Source organism: Maylandia zebra, linkage group LG4 (genome assembly GCF_041146795.1).
Source record: "Maylandia zebra isolate NMK-2024a linkage group LG4, Mzebra_GT3a, whole genome shotgun sequence".
NCBI classification, from domain to species: Eukaryota; Metazoa; Chordata; class Actinopteri; order Cichliformes; family Cichlidae; genus Maylandia; species Maylandia zebra.
In genome coordinates this window covers 35,470,659-35,492,743 of record NC_135170.1, presented here as the reverse complement: position 1 = coordinate 35,492,743, position 22,085 = coordinate 35,470,659, and the positions used below count along the sequence as shown (strand labels likewise).

The 22,085-nt window shown below is 42.7% G+C and overlaps 3 protein-coding genes across 3 annotated transcripts in view; 1 reads left to right on the top strand and 2 right to left on the bottom strand.

The window, feature by feature from the left end:
- Positions 1 to 598: 598 nt before the first annotated feature.
- Positions 599 to 6,693, bottom strand: foxj1a (forkhead box J1a). The gene is made up of 3 exons (XM_004556444.3): positions 6,561 to 6,693; positions 5,136 to 5,750; positions 599 to 3,658 (listed from the first exon to the last, which is right to left on the bottom strand). The coding sequence occupies exons 2-3, from the start codon at positions 5,688 to 5,690 to the stop codon at positions 2,834 to 2,836; spliced, it is 1,380 nt and encodes a 459-aa protein (XP_004556501.1). The 5' UTR covers positions 5,691 to 5,750; positions 6,561 to 6,693; the 3' UTR covers positions 599 to 2,833.
- A 10,581-nt stretch (positions 6,694 to 17,274) lies between these two features.
- ubald2 (UBA-like domain containing 2) overlaps positions 17,275 to 22,085 on the top strand; it is an 11,581-nt gene continuing 6,770 nt past the window's right edge. Inside the window, exon 1 of the mRNA XM_004556443.5 lies at positions 17,275 to 17,611. Coding sequence (XP_004556500.2) covers positions 17,492 to 17,611 — 120 coding nt within the window. The 5' untranslated portion in view covers positions 17,275 to 17,491. The remainder of the gene's footprint in view (positions 17,612 to 22,085) is intronic.
- Positions 18,785 to 22,085, bottom strand: part of LOC101485919 (serine protease 27) — a 63,253-nt gene continuing 59,952 nt past the window's right edge. The window contains exon 7 of the transcript XR_013098429.1: positions 18,785 to 18,794. The gene's annotated coding sequence lies outside the window, so the exon portion shown is untranslated. The remainder of the gene's footprint in view (positions 18,795 to 22,085) is intronic.

The window sequence follows — 22,085 nt, the reverse complement described above, 5'->3', positions numbered from 1 at the left end:
GGGGGACTTTGAATGAGTTATGTACCAATCCAACAAGCAGGAGTTGATGTATTTTAATAAATGAGTGAAAGCTTAGTCTAGTTGTGGTCATGGCATCACCAAAATTATTTGAGTTAAAGCTCGAGTGTCACAGCAGTCCAGACCGTTAGCATGCAGGAAGTCACCCTCCCAGGACCACAAATGCCTTTCCAGACTTTACAGAATAACTGTGCTACAGATTAGCTGTTACAGTTGAGATCATTAAGATTCACCCTCTGGGGACCACGAATATCTAAACATGCCAGAGGAATCCCCACCAGAGCCGTGGAGCTGTTCTTCTTAGACGATAACCTCGTGGTTGGACTAGAGAAAAGTTAAAGATTCAAAAGTCATTTTGATTATCCTCTGGGGACCACGAATGCCTTTAAAACATTTCAGCCTTTACATTAACTTTACGTGTGACTGGATGAGTGAGAGGCTTGGAGGTTTTTGATAGAAGAGTTTATCCTCTGAGGACCGTGAACTGCCTTTTTTGGCAGTCAAACTGAAAGAGCCTTCATGACTAAAAATGAGGAAATGTGTCAAGTAGACAGGCGAGATGCAGTAAAACATTTTTTATTGTCAAAGAAAAGTTGAAAAATAAAATAAAAACAAAAAGGTAGAAGAATACATGAGCGTTTAAACATCAGCATAGAACCAATCATGAGGTAAGATCCCATTATTGTGGTTTAAAGTGTTATTTGATTGAGACGAGCTAAAACACAACCATAGCTGGTTTTACTGAGAGTCCCTCGAGTGTATTCACACCTCCGAATACACAAAACAGTGAACCTGGTCTCTCTGAAGTAAACAGCATGAATGGACTCCAACAAATGACTGTAACATATAACAAATATCACTGTACAATGATTGCACTTTCACACATGTTTAGAGAACAGTTACTGCATCTCAGCAGTTAAAGACTGTCCCCGTCCTTATGCAGCGTGATTTGGTTTAGTCTGAATCCAGCGAGCTCTTTTGTTCACGTCCAGCAGTCCCCAACTTTATCGCACACCAACACAAAAACATTTCCTCATTGCAGTAAAACGCGCACGGCCGCCCCGTCGAGTCCCAAGTGTTGTTCTTGGCACATAGAAGGTCAGGTATTCATTTACAAGCCACCGTGGCCTCTTTAAACTGTGCATTTTAAGCTCCTAATGATTCTTTGTTGGAGAATTTTGCCTCAGGCTGCTTTGTGTTTATTTTAACTTTTACACCGCGAAGCTGTGATGCGTCCTCTGCTGCGTTTCTTTATATCTACCGGCTACAAAGTCACAGGAAGGAAGAAAGAAAGCCGTTACTTCTACAAGCCATATATGTCAGTCTGTTTTTCTGGAAAAAGTTAAGCTAACATGAATAATTTGTTAAAGTTGTGCTAGTTCATTCTGAAAATAAAGAGTTAGTACCAAAAAAATCCCACGCCAAAAAAAGACAAGAAAACTAAATGAGTAAATCACATCTACACAGAACATAATTTGGCAAAAATCTCATCATCAGTCTGTCGTAGCATTACTCCTGATTCCACTTTAACAATTAAAAAAAAGTCTTAGTTGATCAACTGTTCACTGAAAATATCTTTCAGGCAACATGATCTCCTTTTTCACAATAAAACACTTTCGTGATGTAAACAGAGACCATGTTGTGTCGTCTGTAAGGCCTGGTCACACCAGAGATCAATTTATTCCAATAAAATTGTGCCGATTGGTGGATTCATGCTGTTAGCTGTTTATTTCTGAAAGAAAATGTGGACCTCTCTGATCAGATGGAGTGGTTTTGGTTGCCGGTGGATTGTATAAAATAAAAGTTGTGCTTTATCGCCAAAATGAAAAGCCATACGGCCTCTGATTCCAGTTAGCGTCGCACTTCTCACAGTTTCATTACCGCTTGGTGAGTAGTTGACGTGTGTTTGCAGACAAGTTCCATGCAAACTGCTGGTGGGAAGAGCAACCTGCTAGCAACCAAAGCAAGCACAACAAGGTTGTGGTGTGGCATTGTGTTCCTATTCTAAGTAATTTCACAATATCAACTGCCAGAGACCACATGCAGCCAAATCCACACTTTTCCGTAGTGGTAAACCGAGTATAAAACATAACGAACTGTCAGTGTTTTTGTGTAGTTTTGAGAGAGTTTATTTTGGGGGTTCTCATCTTCCTGTTATGATTGAGCGGACTAGTGACTGGCTAACTTATTAGCATTATCTGTAGGAGCTCTATGTAAGAACATAAACGTCTGAATCAGTTTGAATGGACATTAGACTAGAAATAAAGTCTACTTGCATTTAGCTCCAGCATCTTTAAACTACACCCTCCCTAACAGCTCAATGATTGGCCAACTTCTGGAAGCTTACTGAATGGCAGCAATCAGTGCTTGTGAGGGTTAATGACCGCTAGAAATGTAGTTTAAACAAATGTTTACATCATTATGTGAAACTCGTTTAGCAGGAACACCGTCCACCCCTGGCCCCGTGTTCTCACAAACACACGAAGGGAAACATGACGCTAAAATTACCGTGCTGCCTTCTGGTGTGTCCAGGCCTTCACTCTGAAAACTGTCATTTCACAAAAAAAAGGAAAAAAACATTCAGTGTAGTTTCTCTGTGGAATATGAACTGCTGCTGTACATTGTGGCATCATTGTTCGGTAGGCATTGAGTGTTTATTTCCAGCATTGAACCTGCGTAAAAATGTTTCTCTAAAAATACTTTAAACATCTTGAAAAGGACGGTTAAGCTTGCATGAGGATAAAAAAAGAGTATTTTATTCCCAGGTTGTGTTGAGAAGCGTTCTTAGTTTGTAAGACGACCTGGAAATTATTCCTTAAAGGAGGGTGTCCATCCTGCTGCTGGGGTCCCCACCTAATGGGTCCTCGAGCCCAAACAGCTGGTCTAAGTTGACGGTGGAGCTACAGAGGAAATCACTGCGGCCATGATCCGCCTCCTCTTCTGGCCAGGGGTTCTCCAGGAAGGCTGTGGCAAGGAAGGTCTCCTCATCAAAGTCAGACATGTTGTTACTCCTCTCTGCCTCTGCTGAGCCTGCAGGGGCTTCAACAGGAGAAATGTGGGTTCCCCGCACTGTTAGGTCCTCCTCTTTCATGATGGGGCTCAGAGGCTCACCACCTTCCAAAGTGAGCTCCCCGCTGAGGGCAGAATCCAGAAGGGCGTCCCAGTCGAAGTCTCCCTTCAGAGGTCCAATCTCCTTCTGTTCATCCATGGAGAGCAGAGGGGAGCTGGACCGACGGGGGGCTTTGGCAGCACCATTTCTAGAGCCCTGCTTCCTCTTGAGCCCACTCCTTCCCCTGACCACTGGCCAGGACCCCAGCATGGTCCCCTCAGCCAGATGGGGGTCCCAATTCTGATCAGCCCCCGTTGCCTCTTCGAACTCTCGAAGAAGCCTTTGGGACTCTGGGTTGACGCAAAGCCCGATCTGCCCTCTGGGCTGAGGCTGCATGTTCACCCCGAGTCTGTTCCGCAGGGCCGGGTTGATCTGGACGGGCGGCATTCGTCTCTTCTTGTAGGCACCACTCAGGAGGCGCTCAGCATACTGCGGGTCAATCTTCCAGAAACCCCCCTTCCCAGGCTCATCCTTCTGCCGCGGCACCTTGATGAAGCACTTGTTGAGCGAGAGGTTGTGTCGGATCGAGTTCTGGAAGGAGGAATGTATATTTTAAATAACAGCTCACACACTGTCTTCATTCAGCTCAGATCATCAGATTGATGTTGCTCTTATTTGTGTTCAGCACATTTGAAGCTGCAGCCTGGCTTAACAGTTAGCTTAGCTTAGCATAATGGTAGTAACATGTTTACAAAAACTGTTTCAGTCTGTGTAGATAATTTCCCCCCTCATAACTGTACAAGGGAGAATGTTTGGATAACTCTGGATTACAGTTTGCATTATTAGAGGCGTGGCCTCTGTGACTGACAGGTGTATGGTGACACAGGCGGCTGTCTGCTAGCTGTCTGCTAGGCTTCTCCTCAGCTAGCTAGAGACCCTGAACTAAATCTCTGGACCATGTTTGTGCTGTTGGAGCCTTTTGGAGCCTTTTTAATTATCTAACCAATAATATGGATGCTGTGAAGTTACTGCACTAACAGACCATCCAACAGGTCTGAGCTCCAGTTTTAGTGAGTGAAATTCTAGGACTAATTGGATGTTACTAAAAAGCCAAAAAGAATTCCTAAATGTTCATGCTAAGAATAAATGGCAGAGAAATCTCCTTTAAAGTAATACAGGTACATGTGTACTATATCTGAAGTCCTTTTTTGCCTCAAGCCAGGAAATCAGAGAGCCAAGGATGTCAGGTTGGAGCTGATCCCAGTATGCTGCCTTTAGCACACCTGCTAAACCTGTGAGCTAACCTGCCCGCTCATGTTTCCTTTTATGATCCTTTAAAATTAATCTTAATTTAATTCTTTTATTTTCAGGCATCCTTCCATTTTTGGCTTGGGTAACAATATTTACATCTTTATTTTAACACACATGAGTTGCTATAAAGCTGCTGGTATGTAGCTTTTTAGGTTCAGATACCTTTAAGTGTCTTTTCAGCAACAGACGTTAGCTTTTTGTGGTGCAGGAAGTACAGCTAGCAGAGCATTGTAGTCAGTTATAATGTATCCTTGCATTCAACCATCCAGCCCCTCTCCACTCAGGTCTAAACAGAGCGCTGACCCTGTGACCTTTGTTAAATATTATCTGCCCCATGTACTGCCTTACAATAACAAAATGCTCTGAAATGTCTGAGGCTGAAATTCTGGGAGTGCAGCGAACGGCTTCATCAATCATTGATCCAACAGAATTAAAGTTTTCTGAAAAACTGCTGCTGCCTTCATGAGAAAGAATCTGCTTCGGTTACTCCTACTGAGCTGATTTCAGGTATTATGCTGCTTAAAAAAGGAAAACAAAAAGTGCAATCCTGTTAAAGTTTGAGTGTTTTAGGCCTCAGTTATTAATTACACACAAAGCCAAGTGGCAGCAGGCCCAGACCTCTGTTCTCAAACAGAAACACATCCAGCTGTGATGTGACCTGAGAGAAACTCATTTTCACACAATGAGTGCAGCAGGTGGCACATCCTGTCTCAGGTGGACTGCCTCTGTGTGTGTGTGTGGGTGGGGGGTCCGTTACCTGCCAGGTGGGGTCAGCATGGCGGTAGTAGCAGAAGTTGTCGGTGATCCATTTGTAGATGCAGGACAGCGTGATCTTGCTCTTCTTGCTGGCCTGCATGGCCATGCAGATGAGGGTGGCGTAGGAATACGGTGGCTTGATGTGCGCGTTGGTTTTGTAGTCCACGTCGTCCGGACAGTGTCCGTGCGCCACGATGCCGGGCAGTGGCTGCATCCTGCTGTAGGCCGCCGCCGTGGGCTTCCCCGGGGTCAGCGGCATCCCGATGGAGGCGGGATCCCCGGCCAGGGGGGAGGCTGGCGCGTCAGAGCCCAGCTGCTGGTGGCCGAACAGGTGGTGCTGGTGGTGCGTGTGATGCGGCACGTTGGTGCCGAGGATGGAGAACTCCTGCAGCCACTGCAGGCTGGTCAGGCTGTCGTCCAGACTGACGGAGCAGCTGCTGCTGTCGGTGCCGCTGACTCCGTCCCGCTCCTCAGCCTGAGCCGCCGCAGTCACCACCTCCTCCTCCAGACCCACGGAGCCTTCGGCCCACGGGTCGGCACAGCTCAGGGACAGCATGGCTCTCTCCTCTGTGTCAGCTACTTCTCCTCCTCCTCCCTCTGTTACCTCCTGACAGGACTGTAAATACACACCCGACACTTCAGTGAAGGCCAGAACAATGACCCGAGAACAGCTCTGTGTGCGCGCAAAGGGACACGCACTCAATCCACATCCACGCATTCATGCCCGACACCCACTCAAAGCAACAGCTCAGCGTTACGTCACTCTGACACCACAACATCTTTTTCTCACACACACACACACACACACACACACACACACACACACACACACACACACACACACAAACATGCACACACACACACACACACACACACACACACACACACACACGCACACACACACACACACACAAACATGCACACACACACGCACACACACACGCACACACACACACACACAAACATGCACACACACACGCACACACACGCACGCACACACAAACATGCACACACACACACACACACACGCACACACACATGCTCACACACACAAACATGCACACACACACGCACACACAAACATGCACACACACACACACACACACACACACAAACATGCACACACACGCACACACACATGCACACACGCACACGCACACACACTCACACTCGCGCTCGCGCTCGCGCACGCAGGGGTCTCAGTTGTCGCGTCCTGTTTTAATAAAGTTTGAATTTTTTCCGCTTTCTGGACTTTCATAAGTTTTTACGCGCAGTAAAATCCGCAGATTTGCGCTTCTTGTACTCCGATCGATCAAACTCTTGAAGGACTTTTGAACAGTTCTTGTGTGATTTCTACATTTCTGTACTGATTTGCTTGCTGAGAGAAAGAGGATAAATGACCTTCGGAATAAAGATCCAGACTCACCTTTGAGCTGCGCCCGTTGAATCCAGACTGATGGAGGCCGAGTGTGAGTCTGCGCACCTGCTGCTCCACACGGAGACCTGGGGAGGAGTCCTGCTTCTCCTGCTCGGCGGAGGTTTGTGGCGGCTGTCAGCGCGCTGCGGGCTCCAGTTTAATACCTGCTGCAGGAGGTTTGACCGGCAACCATAGAAACGCTACACCCCCTGTAAACAGCTCCGCGCGTCTTCATTGGCCTCCCCGTTTCTATGGCGCTTCATTTTTAATCACGCTCAAGTCAACTGTGGCCGCGGGTTCTCAATCTGAGGCCCGGGGCCGCTCCGGGGGACCTGCTGGGACTTTTACTGCAGGATTATTGCAGTTTTATTAAAAGCAAACTCCGCATGACTTTTTCTTTCTTTAAAAAGCGAATGAATGCAAAAACATATTAAATCAGGATGGAAGCTCAGGTCCTGCTGCTCCAAGGCCACGATGCACCATCCACCCACACATCCATCATTTCTATCATATTTAATACCGCACTTATTACTCCTCTGCATTCAGGACAGATTAAGACTCCATATTATTAAGTCTTCCAAAAAGCTTTCAAAAAGTAAAACCAGCTTTTCTGTTGTCCTGCTGCTCTGAACAGTCCGAGCATGTGGAGCTTCATAAGGGATAAACTATTTGACTGATTTTAATTTCTTTGAGATGAAGATTTTACATTTAAAACATGAAAATAAAGTCTTTTAAAACTATACAAAAGACCCGATTATTGAAAATAAAAATGTTTCCTCTGTAAACGTTTCACCAGCCGATGAAACTTTTTACTCTCAAACAACAGATTTAAATCAAGAAAAATCTTTTTTCTCGTCATGATCTGGAACTTTCATAAAATAATTCCCCAATAAATCTCTAAATTTGTCAAAATAAAGAAACAACAATAACAAAAAAAAATCTAAAACCTGAAAGTAAATTTTGTGTGTTAATCAATCAAGCAAAACTTTATTTATATACACTTTTTATACAATAAAGCTGTAACTCATAGTGCGCACACACACATTCACACACACATACACTATACTCATGTAGTATCACAGCAGGACTGTCTTTGGAACACTGAGATACAAAATAATAACTAACAGTGAAACATAAAGGGAACTAAGGTGAAAGAATAAAGACATTATATAATTAAAGCAGAGTTTTAACATTTAAACAAATAATACAATAAAAATATCACAATGAATTAATAGGAGGTGAACTAAAATATTGAAAAAGAGTAAAAATATTAAAAAGGATCTAAACAGTCTGAGCAGCCCTCGGGTCATCAGGGGGACTCTTCCATAACACGGAACTTATTAAGTCCATAATAATGCCATGTTACCTCTATAATAACTCCATGATAACTCTATGATAACTCTGTTAACTCTATGTTAACTCTATGATAACTCTATGTTAACTCTATAATAACTCCATGATAACTCTATGATAACTCTGTTAACTCTATGTTAACTCTATGATAACTCTATGTTAACTCTATAATAACTCTATGTTAACTCTATAATAACTCTATGATAACTCTATGTTAACTCTATAATAACTCTATGATAACTCTATGATAACTCTATGATAACTCTATAATAACTCTATGATAACTCTATGTTAACTCTATAATAACTCTATAATAACTCTATGATAACTCTATGATAACTCTATAATAACTCTATGATAACTCTATGATAACTCTATAATAACTCTATGATAACTCTATGTTAACTCTATAATAACTCTATGATAACTCTATGATAACTCTATGTTAACTCTATGATAACTCTATAATAACTCTATGATAACTCTATGTTAACTCTATAATAACTCTATGATAACTCTATGATAACTCTATAATAACTCTATGTTAACTCTATGATAATTCTATGATAACTCTATAATAACTCTATGATAACTCTATGTTAACTCTATAATAACTCTATGATAACTCTATGATAACTCTATAATAACTCTATGATAACTCTATGTTAACTCTATAATAACTCCCCACAAATCTTCTGAAAACTGTTGAGAGTTCATTTGAGACGCGACCAAAAGGAGAAAATAATAAAAAGTGTTTTTTTGGTTTTGACGGGGGAACATTTGATCGTCTTTAATAACAGAAACAGTTTGTGGAGAAAAAGGACCCGCTGTTCAAAGTGCCCATCTCCCTCCACCTAAAACACTTCCACAGGATACACCTGTGCGTCCTCACTGATAGCTCCTCCTGCAGACTCCTCCCTCCTCTGTCCTCCTCCAGGTCACAGAGGAGGAGAAGCCTCCCCAGGTCTCTGGTGGAGGAACCAAAGGAGGGGTTATAAAATGAGAACAGGGTCAGTCTTCATATTTAGGGTGAGTGCTTTGTGTTTCTGTTTTTGTCCTCACCGGCTCGTCTCTTTGGATTTCCTTGTCCTTTTGTTTTTGTTGCGCTCTGAACTTCTTGGTTTGTTTTTCTTTGCTTGCTTCGCCTCTGTCTTCATGGTCACATGTTACAAGAATACTGGAGTCTCTCCCTCACATAACGACTCCTCACCCCTGGGTCTGACCTCAGAGGCCTGGACTGAGAATCAGGCATCAGCCACAGGAGACGTTTTACTGCAAAACGAGGTTTTTGTCTGATTCTGAGAGTATTCGAGTACTTTAATACGGTTACTTCTTGTGCCTGACTGGGCTTGCTTGTTTGTCTGCACAATAAATGTAACATACGAGACAAACCAAAAGCTGGACCGAGCGTCTGGACTGATGCAGGCGGAGGCGTGTGTGAAGGAATGTACTTTTGTCCATAAGGCAGAAAAGGAGAGAAAGGCGAAACAAAGAGCTCGGTGCCCCTGAATGTTCTGTTAGTGTGGCTGAGTGGTTTCCTGAGGCCCCTCACAAAACTGTAAAGCTATAAAAAGGCTTCCTCATCTCCTCAAAGCTGCTCTCAACTGATCTGCACAGGCTGCTGACAGCTGCAGGCTGAGTCAGAGAAACAGAGCTTCACCTGCTCACAAACCTCTTCAGGTGTGAAGGGAGGAAGTGGGAGCTTCAGAATAAAAGCTGAATTGTGGACCTCCTCTAGAGATAAATGATGTTTTCATTCAGGACACAGATATTTCGATTGATGCGTGAGTAATGCTAACATCAGGGAGTAAATGATTAACTTTAAACCTTAACATACTTAAATGGATGAGTTTTATTAGAATACATTTGTTATTTGGCGTGAAAGTCAAAAATGAGCGATGCTCACATTTTACTTTGATTTTATGCCTGTAGTCCTGTCTCTGTCCCAACTCTCTGCTTTGTTAGCCTTCTTCACCTGTTCTCATACAGAGGTCAGAGGTCAAAGAGGGACCAGTGAAGCAGACTAACTTTAAAGAACAGAGGAGAAGGGAGAAGCGATCTGGACTCAGAGCGACTACAGAAATCTGTCATTAAACTTCACAGACTGGCTGATGGGCCCTTGGACATGCAGATGGATTACTGCCATAAACACATAAACATGTTTTCATCTGAAGCAGAAAAAACACAATAAAGACTAAATCATGACTGTAGGGACACTGAAATGGAAACAAGAAGGTCAAAAACTGAGAAAACAGCTGCAGAGACTCGAAACATCGTCCACAGTGACAAATGCTGTGAAACAAAGAGGAGACAGAAAACACACAATGATGTAAAACCAGATAAATACAACACGAGGCAAAATGTGCACAAATACATGCAAAAACACAAACAGAGACACCAAGCGCTATTCTGATTTTTATTTTCATGTGTTCCAAAAGAAAATGACAGACAGCAGAATTATTAACACATACTCAGTATATTAACTGAAATTTGTTCCAGATTCAAATATTTTATTACAACTCTGCTTCAAAGTTTGTGATCTTTGAATGCATTTTTAATCACTTTGAGCTGCTGGTTTAGTAAAAATAAAATGTAATGGTCACTTTGGACTGGAACAGTCGGGCAGCAGGAAGAAGATCTAAAAGATAAAATGTCGAATAAAACTGAGCCCTTTGAACACAAATGAAAATCTATTTAAAGGTTTATTAATAATAAAAACTCCATCGTCATTTCACTCAGTTTAATTTCTGAAATCTGGTATATATGTTTGTCTGTTCGTTTTTGTATCGTTTTGTTTAAATGCACTCTGGTGTAATGTCTATGATTGGACAGATGAGGGCGCCATATACACGTGAGACGTGAAAGAGGAAAAAACTGAACCGATTGAGACGCTTTTATATTTGTGCCGTCATTAAAAAGTTATTCCTGCTACATTAATGTCGCATCCATATTTTTTTCTCCACTGATTTCTTCCAAAGCTGAGCAGGATTCAGTGATTCCCGCTCGGAAACAGAGGAAACTCCATGAACACATCTTCACCTCCACTTTTACACACTATTAATCTATTGTATTGTATCTTTATTTGTTTCAGACATATAAAACAAAAAAAACAATATATACACACTACATATATTTTCATTTACAGATACGAATATATATGTAGATATACACACACACACACGTATGTGTTCAGATAAACAAAAAAAAAATAATGAAATAAAACAAAATCGTCTGACATAATGTAACAATGTTTGGTCTGAAAAGGAGTAGGAAGAAGTATGAACATACTTATTAATTCCTACCCCTGCTCAACATCTTATTGATCCCACATAATTCACCTAATTCCCATCATCACATACTCCACACGATACACGAGGAGAAACATGGCTACCGTGATTGATATAATTTGGATATAATTTGATATTTTTATACATACAATGGGTGATCATCTTTATCGGTATCATATTCTTCCAAAATCAGTTTTCGAAGTATTTTCATGAACTTACTAATTCCTGAGCATTGCTGTAGATCTATAGTAAAACTATTCCACAGTTTTACCCCATAAATAGTGACACAAAAGGTTTTAACCTTTGACCGTGCTTTAAGAATCCTTAGATTCAATTTCCCCCTCAATTCATAGTCTCCTTCTCTGTCATAGAACATCCTCTGTATATTTCCTGGTAACATATTGTATCTGGCCTTGTACATAATTTTTGCAGTTTTAATTCTATTCATCTTATTTATTTAGTTATAGATTTTTTTTTAGCATTTGTTTGTTTGTTTTTCTATTACTGTGTTATTGCCTTTATTTATTCCCTTATACTGTGATTTCTCTATAGAGAAGGTCTCACTATACTTTTATTTGTGTTGTTATTACTATTGTTGTATTTCCTAATGTATTCTCCTTTGTGCTTGTTATGCTTTTGTGCAGTAGTGATGGGTTTTTTTCTCTCTCGCAGTGGTTTTTTTGGGGGTTTTTTGCACTTCCTGTTCTCTGTTGTCATCACAGGAACACGTGACAGGATCTGTCAGACGTCTGTGCAACGACTCCTGTGATAATTAAAGAAACCGATTCATGTATTACTTTTATAAAGTAACCGACTTTCCTTCAAAGCTTCTCGTTTAAAGTTTAAAGTGTAGAACTGCAGATTTTTGGGGTTATTTCTGTAGTTTTGACTGAAAAATGACTGAAGCCTCATTTTTCTGTGGATGGTTGCAGTAACTGCTTTGAGCTGTGATCACACAGAGCGCAGTGAAGGTGGGAACTGTGCAGTAAAACTAAAGGATGAATCACCTCGTTTAAAAGGTGAGTTTGCTGTTCAGGGTGTAACTGAGTATTTCTGCAGTACTTGAGCACTTCCGTCAATAATCATTGTGTTTTTGTAAATACTGAGCTGTGCAGACGGCTGTTAACCATTGACTCTCACAGACCCCCCCGCTCTTGCTGTGGTGGTGAGATGACCCCCAGCTGAACTTTTCTAACATTCAGCAGCAGCTCAGACGGGAACCATGAAGCACGAGCAGCTCCAGGAAGCAAGAAAAAGAAAAAAAGCAATGGTACAGAAAGCTTGATGTTCCCGTTTCATCAGAGACGACGGTGCATCGGGGGCCCTGCACGTCTCCAGCAGGCGGATAAAAGTGCATCTCGTCCTGCTGGATGAAATCCAAATGTGCTTTTGTTTTACTGCTCAGGTTCATTTTTAACATCCGCTCAGAGACAAACCCTCACCTATGAGCAAACATCCCCCACCGAGAATATAAGACAAGATAAGATAAGATAAGATAAGATAAGATAAGATAAGATAAGATAAGATAAGACTTTATTAATCCCTCGGGTGGGTTCCTCTGGGAAATTCGGTTTCCAAAAGCACAGCACCGACAGAAGTTACAGAGTAACAGAATATTATACACACACACACACACACACACACACACACACACACACACACACACACACACACACACACACACACACACACACACACACACACACATACATATATAAATACAGAGACATATATAAATAAAATATACGAAGGGGATAAATAGAATAAATAGGAATAAAAATAAAAATACAAGTGAATTGCACATTTCAAGTATGGAGTCTATTGCACCGTTGACTATTAACAAAAGTATTGCACAGTGAAGTGAAGAGGCACTACAGCTTAGTTGTTCCCCCCTCCTTTGATGAGTACAAGTTAAAGGTCAGGTCAGTTAGTGGCTGTGAGTCACTGAGAATTCAATAAATATGTTAACAGATGACAAATATTGCACCAGAGATAAATGCAGGTTAAAAAGTCTCCGCTCGCTGATAAAACATCACTTTTCACAACATTCGATTTAATTTCACTGCCCTGACGCCACTTCTGAAGAGAATTCCAAAGATCTGAGGAATATTTGCATTTGAAGGAATTATTCAGAGATAAGAACCGACACACTTTGTTTTGAACATGGTGTCGCCTCAGCCAGCGAATCAGGACACAAACAGCATGTTCACACAGTTCAAAGTGCTCCACAGATAAAAGACAGGCTGAGCACAACAAACACGAAACAAGCATCAGAAATAAAAATATTACAGAATAAGAGAATAAAAATAAAGAAAGGGACGTCGGCGTCTTTGCACTAAAATCATTTTTCGTGGACGCCCTGGCTCGATGTGCGCCAGGGGTCCGTTTGGGGACCAGCCTTGTTTCCTGTGTATATGCCCCCCTGTCTGTGTGTAATTGACACAATGAGGACTCACATGATCATCAGAGCTGAGTGCTCTTTGTCAAGTTTAAGACTGGACAGAAATAAAAGTTGAGGAATTCAGCTGCAAACATCACACCACCAACTAACACGACCTGTCGTCTTTAAGTATCTCAAGGACACAAAGACTATCAGACCAGCGAAGCCTCCAGTGGGGGCCATCACAGTGGCTACATCCATCATTTATATACAGTCTTTGGACTAAATTATATGTATCCTCCCTCTCTGACATCACAGAGAGCCAAGATTAGAAAACACTGTGACCGACTGAGCGTTCAGAGCAGTCTGAATCCTGAGGATTACAGCACACACACTGACCTCATTAACTGAAACTTTGGCCATGTTTAATCTGCACATCCAGCTCCTGAACTGAGATACCTGACAGGTAATAAAGCAAAAGGAGAGCAGGTCCATCTGCTGTGATGTTCTCATGAGCAAACAGAACCACTAGACCTGCTGAAGCCTGTCAGGAGCTTTGTGTCCCTATAGTCTTCCTCTTTCCTCCAATAATACATAATAGATGCCCTCCTGTGCCACATGCTCCTTCACCTGCAGCAGGGCTGAATTACTCACCTGATGGCAGAAAGAGAGCCGGACAGCCTGCAGCCGAGAGCTGCTCTGCCCCGATAAGAAGATTATCAGTGTTCATCAGGAGAACCGTCACTGTGGGTCCTCTGGAGCTCAGCTCTGAGGGGACAGGCTGATAGTGTTTCGTGTCGAAGCCACGACGCTCATCCAAGCACAAACACTTGTTCCTTTTATCTGTAGCCCATCATGCAAAAGGCTTTTTAAATTTTAAAAGTGTTTGCAGAAAAATGCAGCATGTTACCAGTGGAAACCACAAACTGTATATCAAAGATGGATGTACCCCCTGTCAAGTCAAGTAGTCAAGTATTTATTTATTGTCATTGTCAAAGAACAATGAAATTGCGTTTGGGGCTTCCGTACAACCCGTAAAAAAAACCAAAAAAAAAAACAAAAACCTTAAAACCCAAGTGTAAATATTTAACCCAGTGTGACTTCAGTGCAATGAGACAATCCTTAGCAACAACATGAGAACAAGACAGGTAATGTTCATAGGACATTCAGACAAAGACCTGAGAAACATGACAAAATGCAACAATGCAACCCGTTCAATATTATTGTACTGTGAGATATGATGGTTGTCTATTTAAGAAAGAGGGGGGGGGGGAGAGAATAAAGATATGATGCACCAATGCAGACCAGTTCATTGCTATTAAGAAGTTGGATATGGTTATTGTCCGTGAGAGGGGGGCAGAGAGTTCAGGAGCCTCACAGCCTGTGGATACAGGCTGTTGGCCAGTCTGGATGTTCTGGCCTGTATAGACCTGTACCTTCTCCCTGAGGGCAGCAGATGGAAAAGGTGGCGCGCAGGGTGATGTTGGTCCCGCAGGATACTGTGCACCCTCCTCAGGCAGCGAGTGGGGAAGATATTACTGATCTCTGGCAGAATTATTCTCTGGAACATGACTCTATGTTTGAAGTCTCTGTGTTAGAGTTTTAGCTGCAGCCATCTTGGTTTTTGAAGCCAGAAGTGACCATGTTTAGGTTAGATGTTGGAGTGCTAAGTTAGTGGTTAGTAAGATGCATCCACATATATCTGTGTAGGTTCTCAGTTATCCAGGTCACGGAAATCTAAGGAGCTTGGAAAGACTTTTTAAAATTCTGTGAAGACATTTTACCTGCTCAGTCATCCAGGTAAGTGAATCACTGTTGGTTCTGTTCATCTGGACGTAGCGAGACGGAAGAAGTCACTTGGATGAGTGACGAAACGTTTGAAAACTCTACATCCAGATGAACAGAATCAAACTTTGGGGATTTACTTACCTGGACGATTGATCATGAATCAAAACGGAATCTTTTGGGGTCTCAAGCAAAATGTATCTTCAGTGCTAAAACCAAATGGTGGAGGCGTTTAAAGTCTATGGGAGTTATCCCTTAAGAGGGTCGTTGACCCACTATTAGCATGAGCGAAGGTGTGAAAAAAGGGCGTGGGTCATTATCAACAGAGGTTTCGGGTGAATCCATTGTGAGACTTTCCCTCACACCATCATCATTGAGATCAACTGATGCAAAACGTGAGTGGAGGTTGAGGCACCTGGGAAGGGTCTCAAAACTGTTTTGTAGGTGGCAGACAGTTGGCGTTGTAACTTACAAATCCATCTTTGAACTGTTCACAGATGGAGATGCCACCATTTGGTTTTAGAAATGAAGAAGCTTCTCGGATGGGAAATCAAATGTCCTCACGAAAGCTACAGAAGTCCGGTCAGCTTTTTGACAGTGGATGTTGGAGGAACTACAGTCTGCCACCCTGGGGCCACACCATTTAAAAGTTTCTAGAAACGTCTCTGCAAGCTCATGTGGTGAAAAGGGGTCAGGATATCAATACAAAGATCAGTTTCATGTCCTTCTTTACATTCTCGCTGTCACGTTAGTGTTTAAATAGATTATGCTTCATCATTTATAAAGCAGCATGATTTATTTTTGATGTGCTCCTGAGATGTTAATTTTGGTTTATTGTCCAATAACAACAACAACTAAGATGTTTGTGAAGGCAAAATCAATTTCATTATTAGCTCCTTATTTCAGAAAAACATCAATGTAAGTCACGTTTATAGGATATGACATATTATATGGAGCATACACATTTAAGACATGTGTATGTGGTCAGAAAAAGAAAAAGTAGTGAAAAACTAGACATACATGAATAACAGACACGTACATATCAGTATTATTACTCATGCCCCCCCCGACCCGGCCCCGGATAAAGCGGATGAAGATGGATGGATGAGTCTTATTATTGTTAATAGGCAAATTCAAGTTAGTTGGATTCCAACATTTAATATTCTTTATATGAAAAATTTATTAATAAAAGCAATTAAATTATTTAAATCCTGGACTTTATGTACTAATAACAGAAAAATCTCTTACATCAAAACGTTTGTAAATTAACACATATCTTTAAAATACCCTGTAATTCTCATGAATATTCTGCATTACTGTGGAAACAAATTACTGAATAAATCGGTTGTGTTCGAAATGTGTTGTTTCATATTACTACAGTATATATTACAGTTTTGATAAATACAAAAGCAAACGCAAAGTAAACCTTCGTGTATTATGTAACACACTCCTTATAGTAGCCTATTTAATTTAAAATGTATTTTTGATATATCAGGTTTTTGTGGTGTATATGAGAAAAATATAGGCAGTCAGTTAAATAAATTATAAAATTAAATTTTAAAAATGTATTTAATTTATTATGTCTTTCTCGGGTTGACTCTATGAACGGGATATGTTTCAAAAAATAAAACAAAATATTTACAGTGTTTACACGTGTGAAGCTCGTGAGGAAGCAGCCAATCGGCTCTATGAGTTTACGGCAACTGGCCGATCGAACATTACGTCAGCGTAACGAACACAAATGAAAGCGCTTGTGTAACCCTACTCGACAAACACTGAGGGCGGCGTGGACGGTTTTCACTCACCCCTATTTAAGACTCCACCCACCGACACAGTCCTAACACTTAAAACCAGCGCACCGAAGAAATTTAAACTCGTTTCATCGATAGCCAATCAGCGCCTCTGTAGTACTCTCTCGCCGTGGAGTCGTCCAATCAGTGACGCGTTGCTCTTTGTTGTTGCGATGACATGAAAACATTGTTGTTGCTGCTGCGGAGACTCACGGACAGACGAGCAGGAAGGACGGAAGGTTCGCGGGGCTTCCTTCAGGTCCGGGTTTAGTTATTATCATTTTTTTTTATTTTTTAGAAAAAAAGGTGGCAGTTTTTGTCTGTAAAGGAGCCGCGGGAGCAGCCATGTCGGTCAATATGGAAGAACTGAGGCACCAAGTGATGATAAACCAGTTTGTTTTGACGGCTGGCTGCGCCGCGGATCAGGCGAAGCAGCTCCTCCAGGCGGCCCACTGGCAGTTCGAGGTGAGTGGGAGGTTTATTTACACGTTGAGTCCTTTTATTAACCCCCACGCGTGATTTGGTGTACAAAGAGGTGCCCGTGAACTCGCTGTGGTGATTGTTTTGAGGATTTCCCGTGCTGCCTCGCTGCCATGCGCTCCCGGGGCTAGCGTTAGCCGCCTAGCCGCGCTGAGGACGTGGTGTTCGATGCTTTTTGTTTACATTCTCCGTCGCCTCGCCGTTAAGCTAGCTGCTGTTAGCCGGGCAGAGCGGTAGTGCGCTCGGGTTGGACCAGGGCTGTGTAAGGCTAGAGTAGAGCGGTGTTTATTTTGGCGTGGAGATGCTGATAAGATAAGATGCGCTGTTTTTCATCCGCTCGCATTACTCACAGATCATAAACTACAGGTCAGGCTTGTTTACCGTCAGAGCTCGCGGGGTGATCTGATGGATCAGCCCCTCCCTGCCCAGCTCAAAAACAATCGTTTCATCACGTTTCCTGTGTGAGTTTCTGGAAGCACAGCGAGCGGCTCTCTGCGTGTTTGTGTCCGCTTCACGGAGCGGATAAAGAGGTCAGACCGTGCGTGCTCCCCGCTAAGCGCCCTGACATTGATCCCGGTGCTTCTCGGTTATATATAGACCGATTAAGATGCATTATCCTTCCAGCTGTTCCTATACACGGACCTCCGTGTGCCATTAACACCTATTAGAAGTTGAAGCTGGCTGGTGGAGGTCAGTTTGAGCTGTTTCTTCGCAGTTTTCCCAACGTGGCGCTCGTGTCTCTAACTATGATTCAAAGCCGAGAAGTCCTCCTCTAACAGGGCGAGGCAGGCCAGCGGATAACAGAAGACGAGCCTTTAGCTGCTCGTTGTGTTTAGTGGGAGTCATAAAATGCGTGATTGAGCTGCTGTTTCTCCTCTTTTTCCCCTCTCATGAAGAAAGTGGGTCCCATGATATTAATCTGATACGCATGCCGGGGACGTGACTGTTTACTGGGCCTGTGATGGTCAGGCTAATAATTCAACAAAGCGTACAGTGTAAATACACAGGCCAGCTGTAAGTCATTACAGAAGGCTCTGTGCTCACTGGAAAATGAAAAGTAGCCACTATTGATCAGATTTTGTTGAACAACAAACTTGGAAATTTCTATGAAGTGACAGTCAGGCTCCCTCTGCTCCTCACTGGTTTCCTCTTTCATTGCTAAACAGGCCTGAGCTTGTTTCCTTCATGTGCTGCAGCACAGAGCGCTGTATTTTCGCCAGCTTATGAAGAAAACACACTCGCACTCGTGTTTGAAATCCTCCTCAGCCTCTCTCTAACCACCGATCACAGATTGTGGATCGGATTAAGATTTGGGGATTTTCCTTTTCATGGATCCAAAATGTTAATTGAATGATCTCAGACTGGATCGCTGGAAGAAGCCTGACATTTTTATTTTGGCCCACCTTTAAAAAGCAGAAATGCACAGACTGTGCTGAGCCTGATAAGGCAGGATTGGCAGTCCATCAGCCATTCCTGAAAAGTTGTTTCACTACGGTTCTGTGCTGCGTCACCTCACAGCAATTTGTGAACGTTATTCTTATTCAATGAAATAAATAAAGGATAAAAAAAAAGATTTAGGTGTACCCAGGTCCTGTTTACAACTTCTGCTCCCATCTGTCTGCGTTTGTGTGGATGATTTCTCCTTGACCACCTCCCAGAACATCTGACATTTCATCAAACGCACCCATCCGCAGCATTGACCTGCTGAACAGCTAACGGTCACCTGAGCTTCCACGCCTCTGTCTGTTGCAGCCAGGTGCTGCACCGGGAGGGGAGGAGGCGGTGGTGATGTTTGGAGTACTGTCAGGAGTTGGGGTTATGACTCTGATTGGCTGACTTGTTTATTTGGAAAAAGTGCTGTGCACTGCTACTTTGTGTGACTGGAAACTGGGATTAAGGAGTGTTGTTGTGTCTCTGGGGTGAGTCACTAACCTTCACGTTACCTGGACAACATAATACAGCTGAATCCTGGAAGACAACGCTGAGGGAGAAGCACGGGTTAGAGGCGCAACCTTGGTGTGAAGGATGTGGGCGTTCCTCGCGTCTGAGATGCCGGACTTGCAGTCAGACCTCAGTCCCACGCTAACATGTCCCCACAGCAGGCTGTTATTTTGTTTTGGTGTTTGCTGAATGAAGAGAATCGAGCTGCAGTTCCTCTAACGTCCACTGGAGGCTCCAGCAGTTAGTCAGTCCCCATAGACTCCCATGTTAGAGCATTCCAGCAGAAATCAACAGGTTTACAGCCTGATACACAAACTCGTTCAGTCTCTGTGGACAATTTCCTCTTTTAGAACAATCGTCCAGGTGTTTACGTTCACGCTGGATGTCCTGCTGACTCACAGGTCAAAAATAATCTGTATTTATCTTGCCTGTGTCACTTGCCTCTCACTGACATCATACAGACCCAAGAGTAGAAGTTTCAAAGTTTACATTTATGGGGAAAGATTGAATGATGTTAAGGAACCGCGTGACCACAGACCTTCAGCCGGCTGTGAAGAGACTAGGGCTGCCACAAACGATTATTTTGATAGTCGACTAGTCACCGATTATTTATGCGATTAGTCGATTAATCAGATCATCATCCATTGGACGTAAAACTACAGCTTATTGCACCAGCAGCATCTGCTCTTATATAACTATCATTAGCTTACAGCTTTAAGTGTTTAAGGTCTGTGCTAACTAAAAATAAAGACAAGATGATAGTTTATTAAATTTTAATGAAATTTGCAGATTGTTTCGGTAAAGTTTAATAAACTCCTTGCTATCTAAAATATAACAGGACACCGGAGTAAATTCTGGATCATCTCACACTTCTGATAATCAGCTGTCTGCTTGACGTTTATTCAGCTGTGTAAAAACTATAACTTTAATCTCAGCCAAACCGATTTACTCAGGAACAAATAAAATACTGAAAAAAGAAAAAAAAGCCAAACAACAACATTTTTAATTTATCTAAGTGACTCATATATATTTAACCTGAGTCGCGAAAGACGGCGGTGGGTTTGAAAACAATTTGCCGGGAGTCCGGTGTTCTCACGGCTCTAGTTAGCCTAGCCCCCGGCTAGCTATCGAGCTAGTGGGTAACAGACGTCTCCGAAAACGTCGGAGCGCTTTTGAAAATATGCGGTGTCTTGATAAACTGAGCCGATATTTGAGGTTTACACAGCTACATTCTCGCCTGAAAATATGTTAAACGTTTATTTTGTGACCCAGAAAGAATAATAAGAGTAATATTCAAACTAACTAGCTGCCGCCATTGTTGGAAACTAAGCTGGGCCGCGCTATGAATTCTGGGACACAGCTGCTTCTTCTTCTTCGGGGTTTAACGGCAGCTGGCATCCTTGTACATGCAGTGCTGCCATCTTCTGTTTCAGTCCGTTATTACACTCTTAAATCCTGCTATTATTCCTGCGTCTTTTGGGATCTTACAAAGCTTCAAACGACGCGTCGACTATTACATCAGTCGTCGACGATTTTGATAGTCGACGTAATCGTGACTAGTCGACAAATCGTGGCAGCCCTAGAAGAGACGCACGGACCTTAAATAATCCTGAGATTTAACCTGTGGACGAGTAACTGGAGTAACAAAGTTGGTGGAAGAAGTTTGTTTGAGGGGAAAGAAAGCTTTTGAAAACAGACCCGAGCGCTGAGTGACGTTGGCAGGTCCAGATGAGTGTTTTGTGTTGATTATCATGTTGATGATGCTGACTGTGTTTGTACAGTGTTGACTCGTTCTGAGCGAACACAGTGACACGTGAGGAGCCTGAAGCAGGAAATGTGTTCATGCTGTTTTTGTAAAATTACTACAATGACAGTGAAAATAGCTGCTGATTAACTTCCTGTCGAACCGCCCGGTTTGCCCCTTTGCTGAAAGAGGAAGTTTCTTTTTCTGTTGGAGCTTCTGTTTTTTTTTGTCCTTGGTCATGAGGCACTAGAGTGAAAGTAAAAGCCGTCACGCCGCCGTGAACCGTTTTCCCTCTGCAAGGACTTTTAAAGACACTCGCAGGTTACGGAGTTTCCTGCAACAAACCAGAAAATTAAACGAGACGAGACAAAGAGCGGCTCTTTGCACAATAGCGGCCGAGCACTTTCGCTCTTTGAGATGGGTGTCACGTTGTACGGCAGACATTCCTGCGCCACCGCTGTTGTTAAACAACCACGGCTGGGGGGAGGGGGAGGGAAGGGCACGGCATTCATTCAAGTGTTGGGAACAAAAAAGAAGAAACTGAGCTGCAAAACAAGCTCACGCTCCCTGTTCAGACCACAGGAGCTCTGCAGTCCCACAGTTATTGCAGACATTGAACTCAGCAAACACCACATTCAGTGATTTTTATCTGTTATGCACGGTTAAATATTGTGCTGGTTTTAATGTTCCTGCACGTCGAAGATGCTGGGAACAGTGGAGCTCCGAGGCGTTCGAGTCCTTAGTGCAGAAACTGGCTGTCTCAGTTTTAAGTGT

Excerpts from the sequence above, each read along its gene's own strand:
- foxj1a (XM_004556444.3), bottom strand. The coding sequence starts at position 5,690 with ATGCTGTCCCTGAGCTGTGCCGACCCGTGGGCCGAAGGCTCCGTGGGT. Across the intron at positions 3,659-5,135 it reads ATGCTGACCCCACCTGGCAG|AACTCGATCCGACACAACCT; the intron begins GTAACGGACCCC and ends TCCTCCTTCCAG.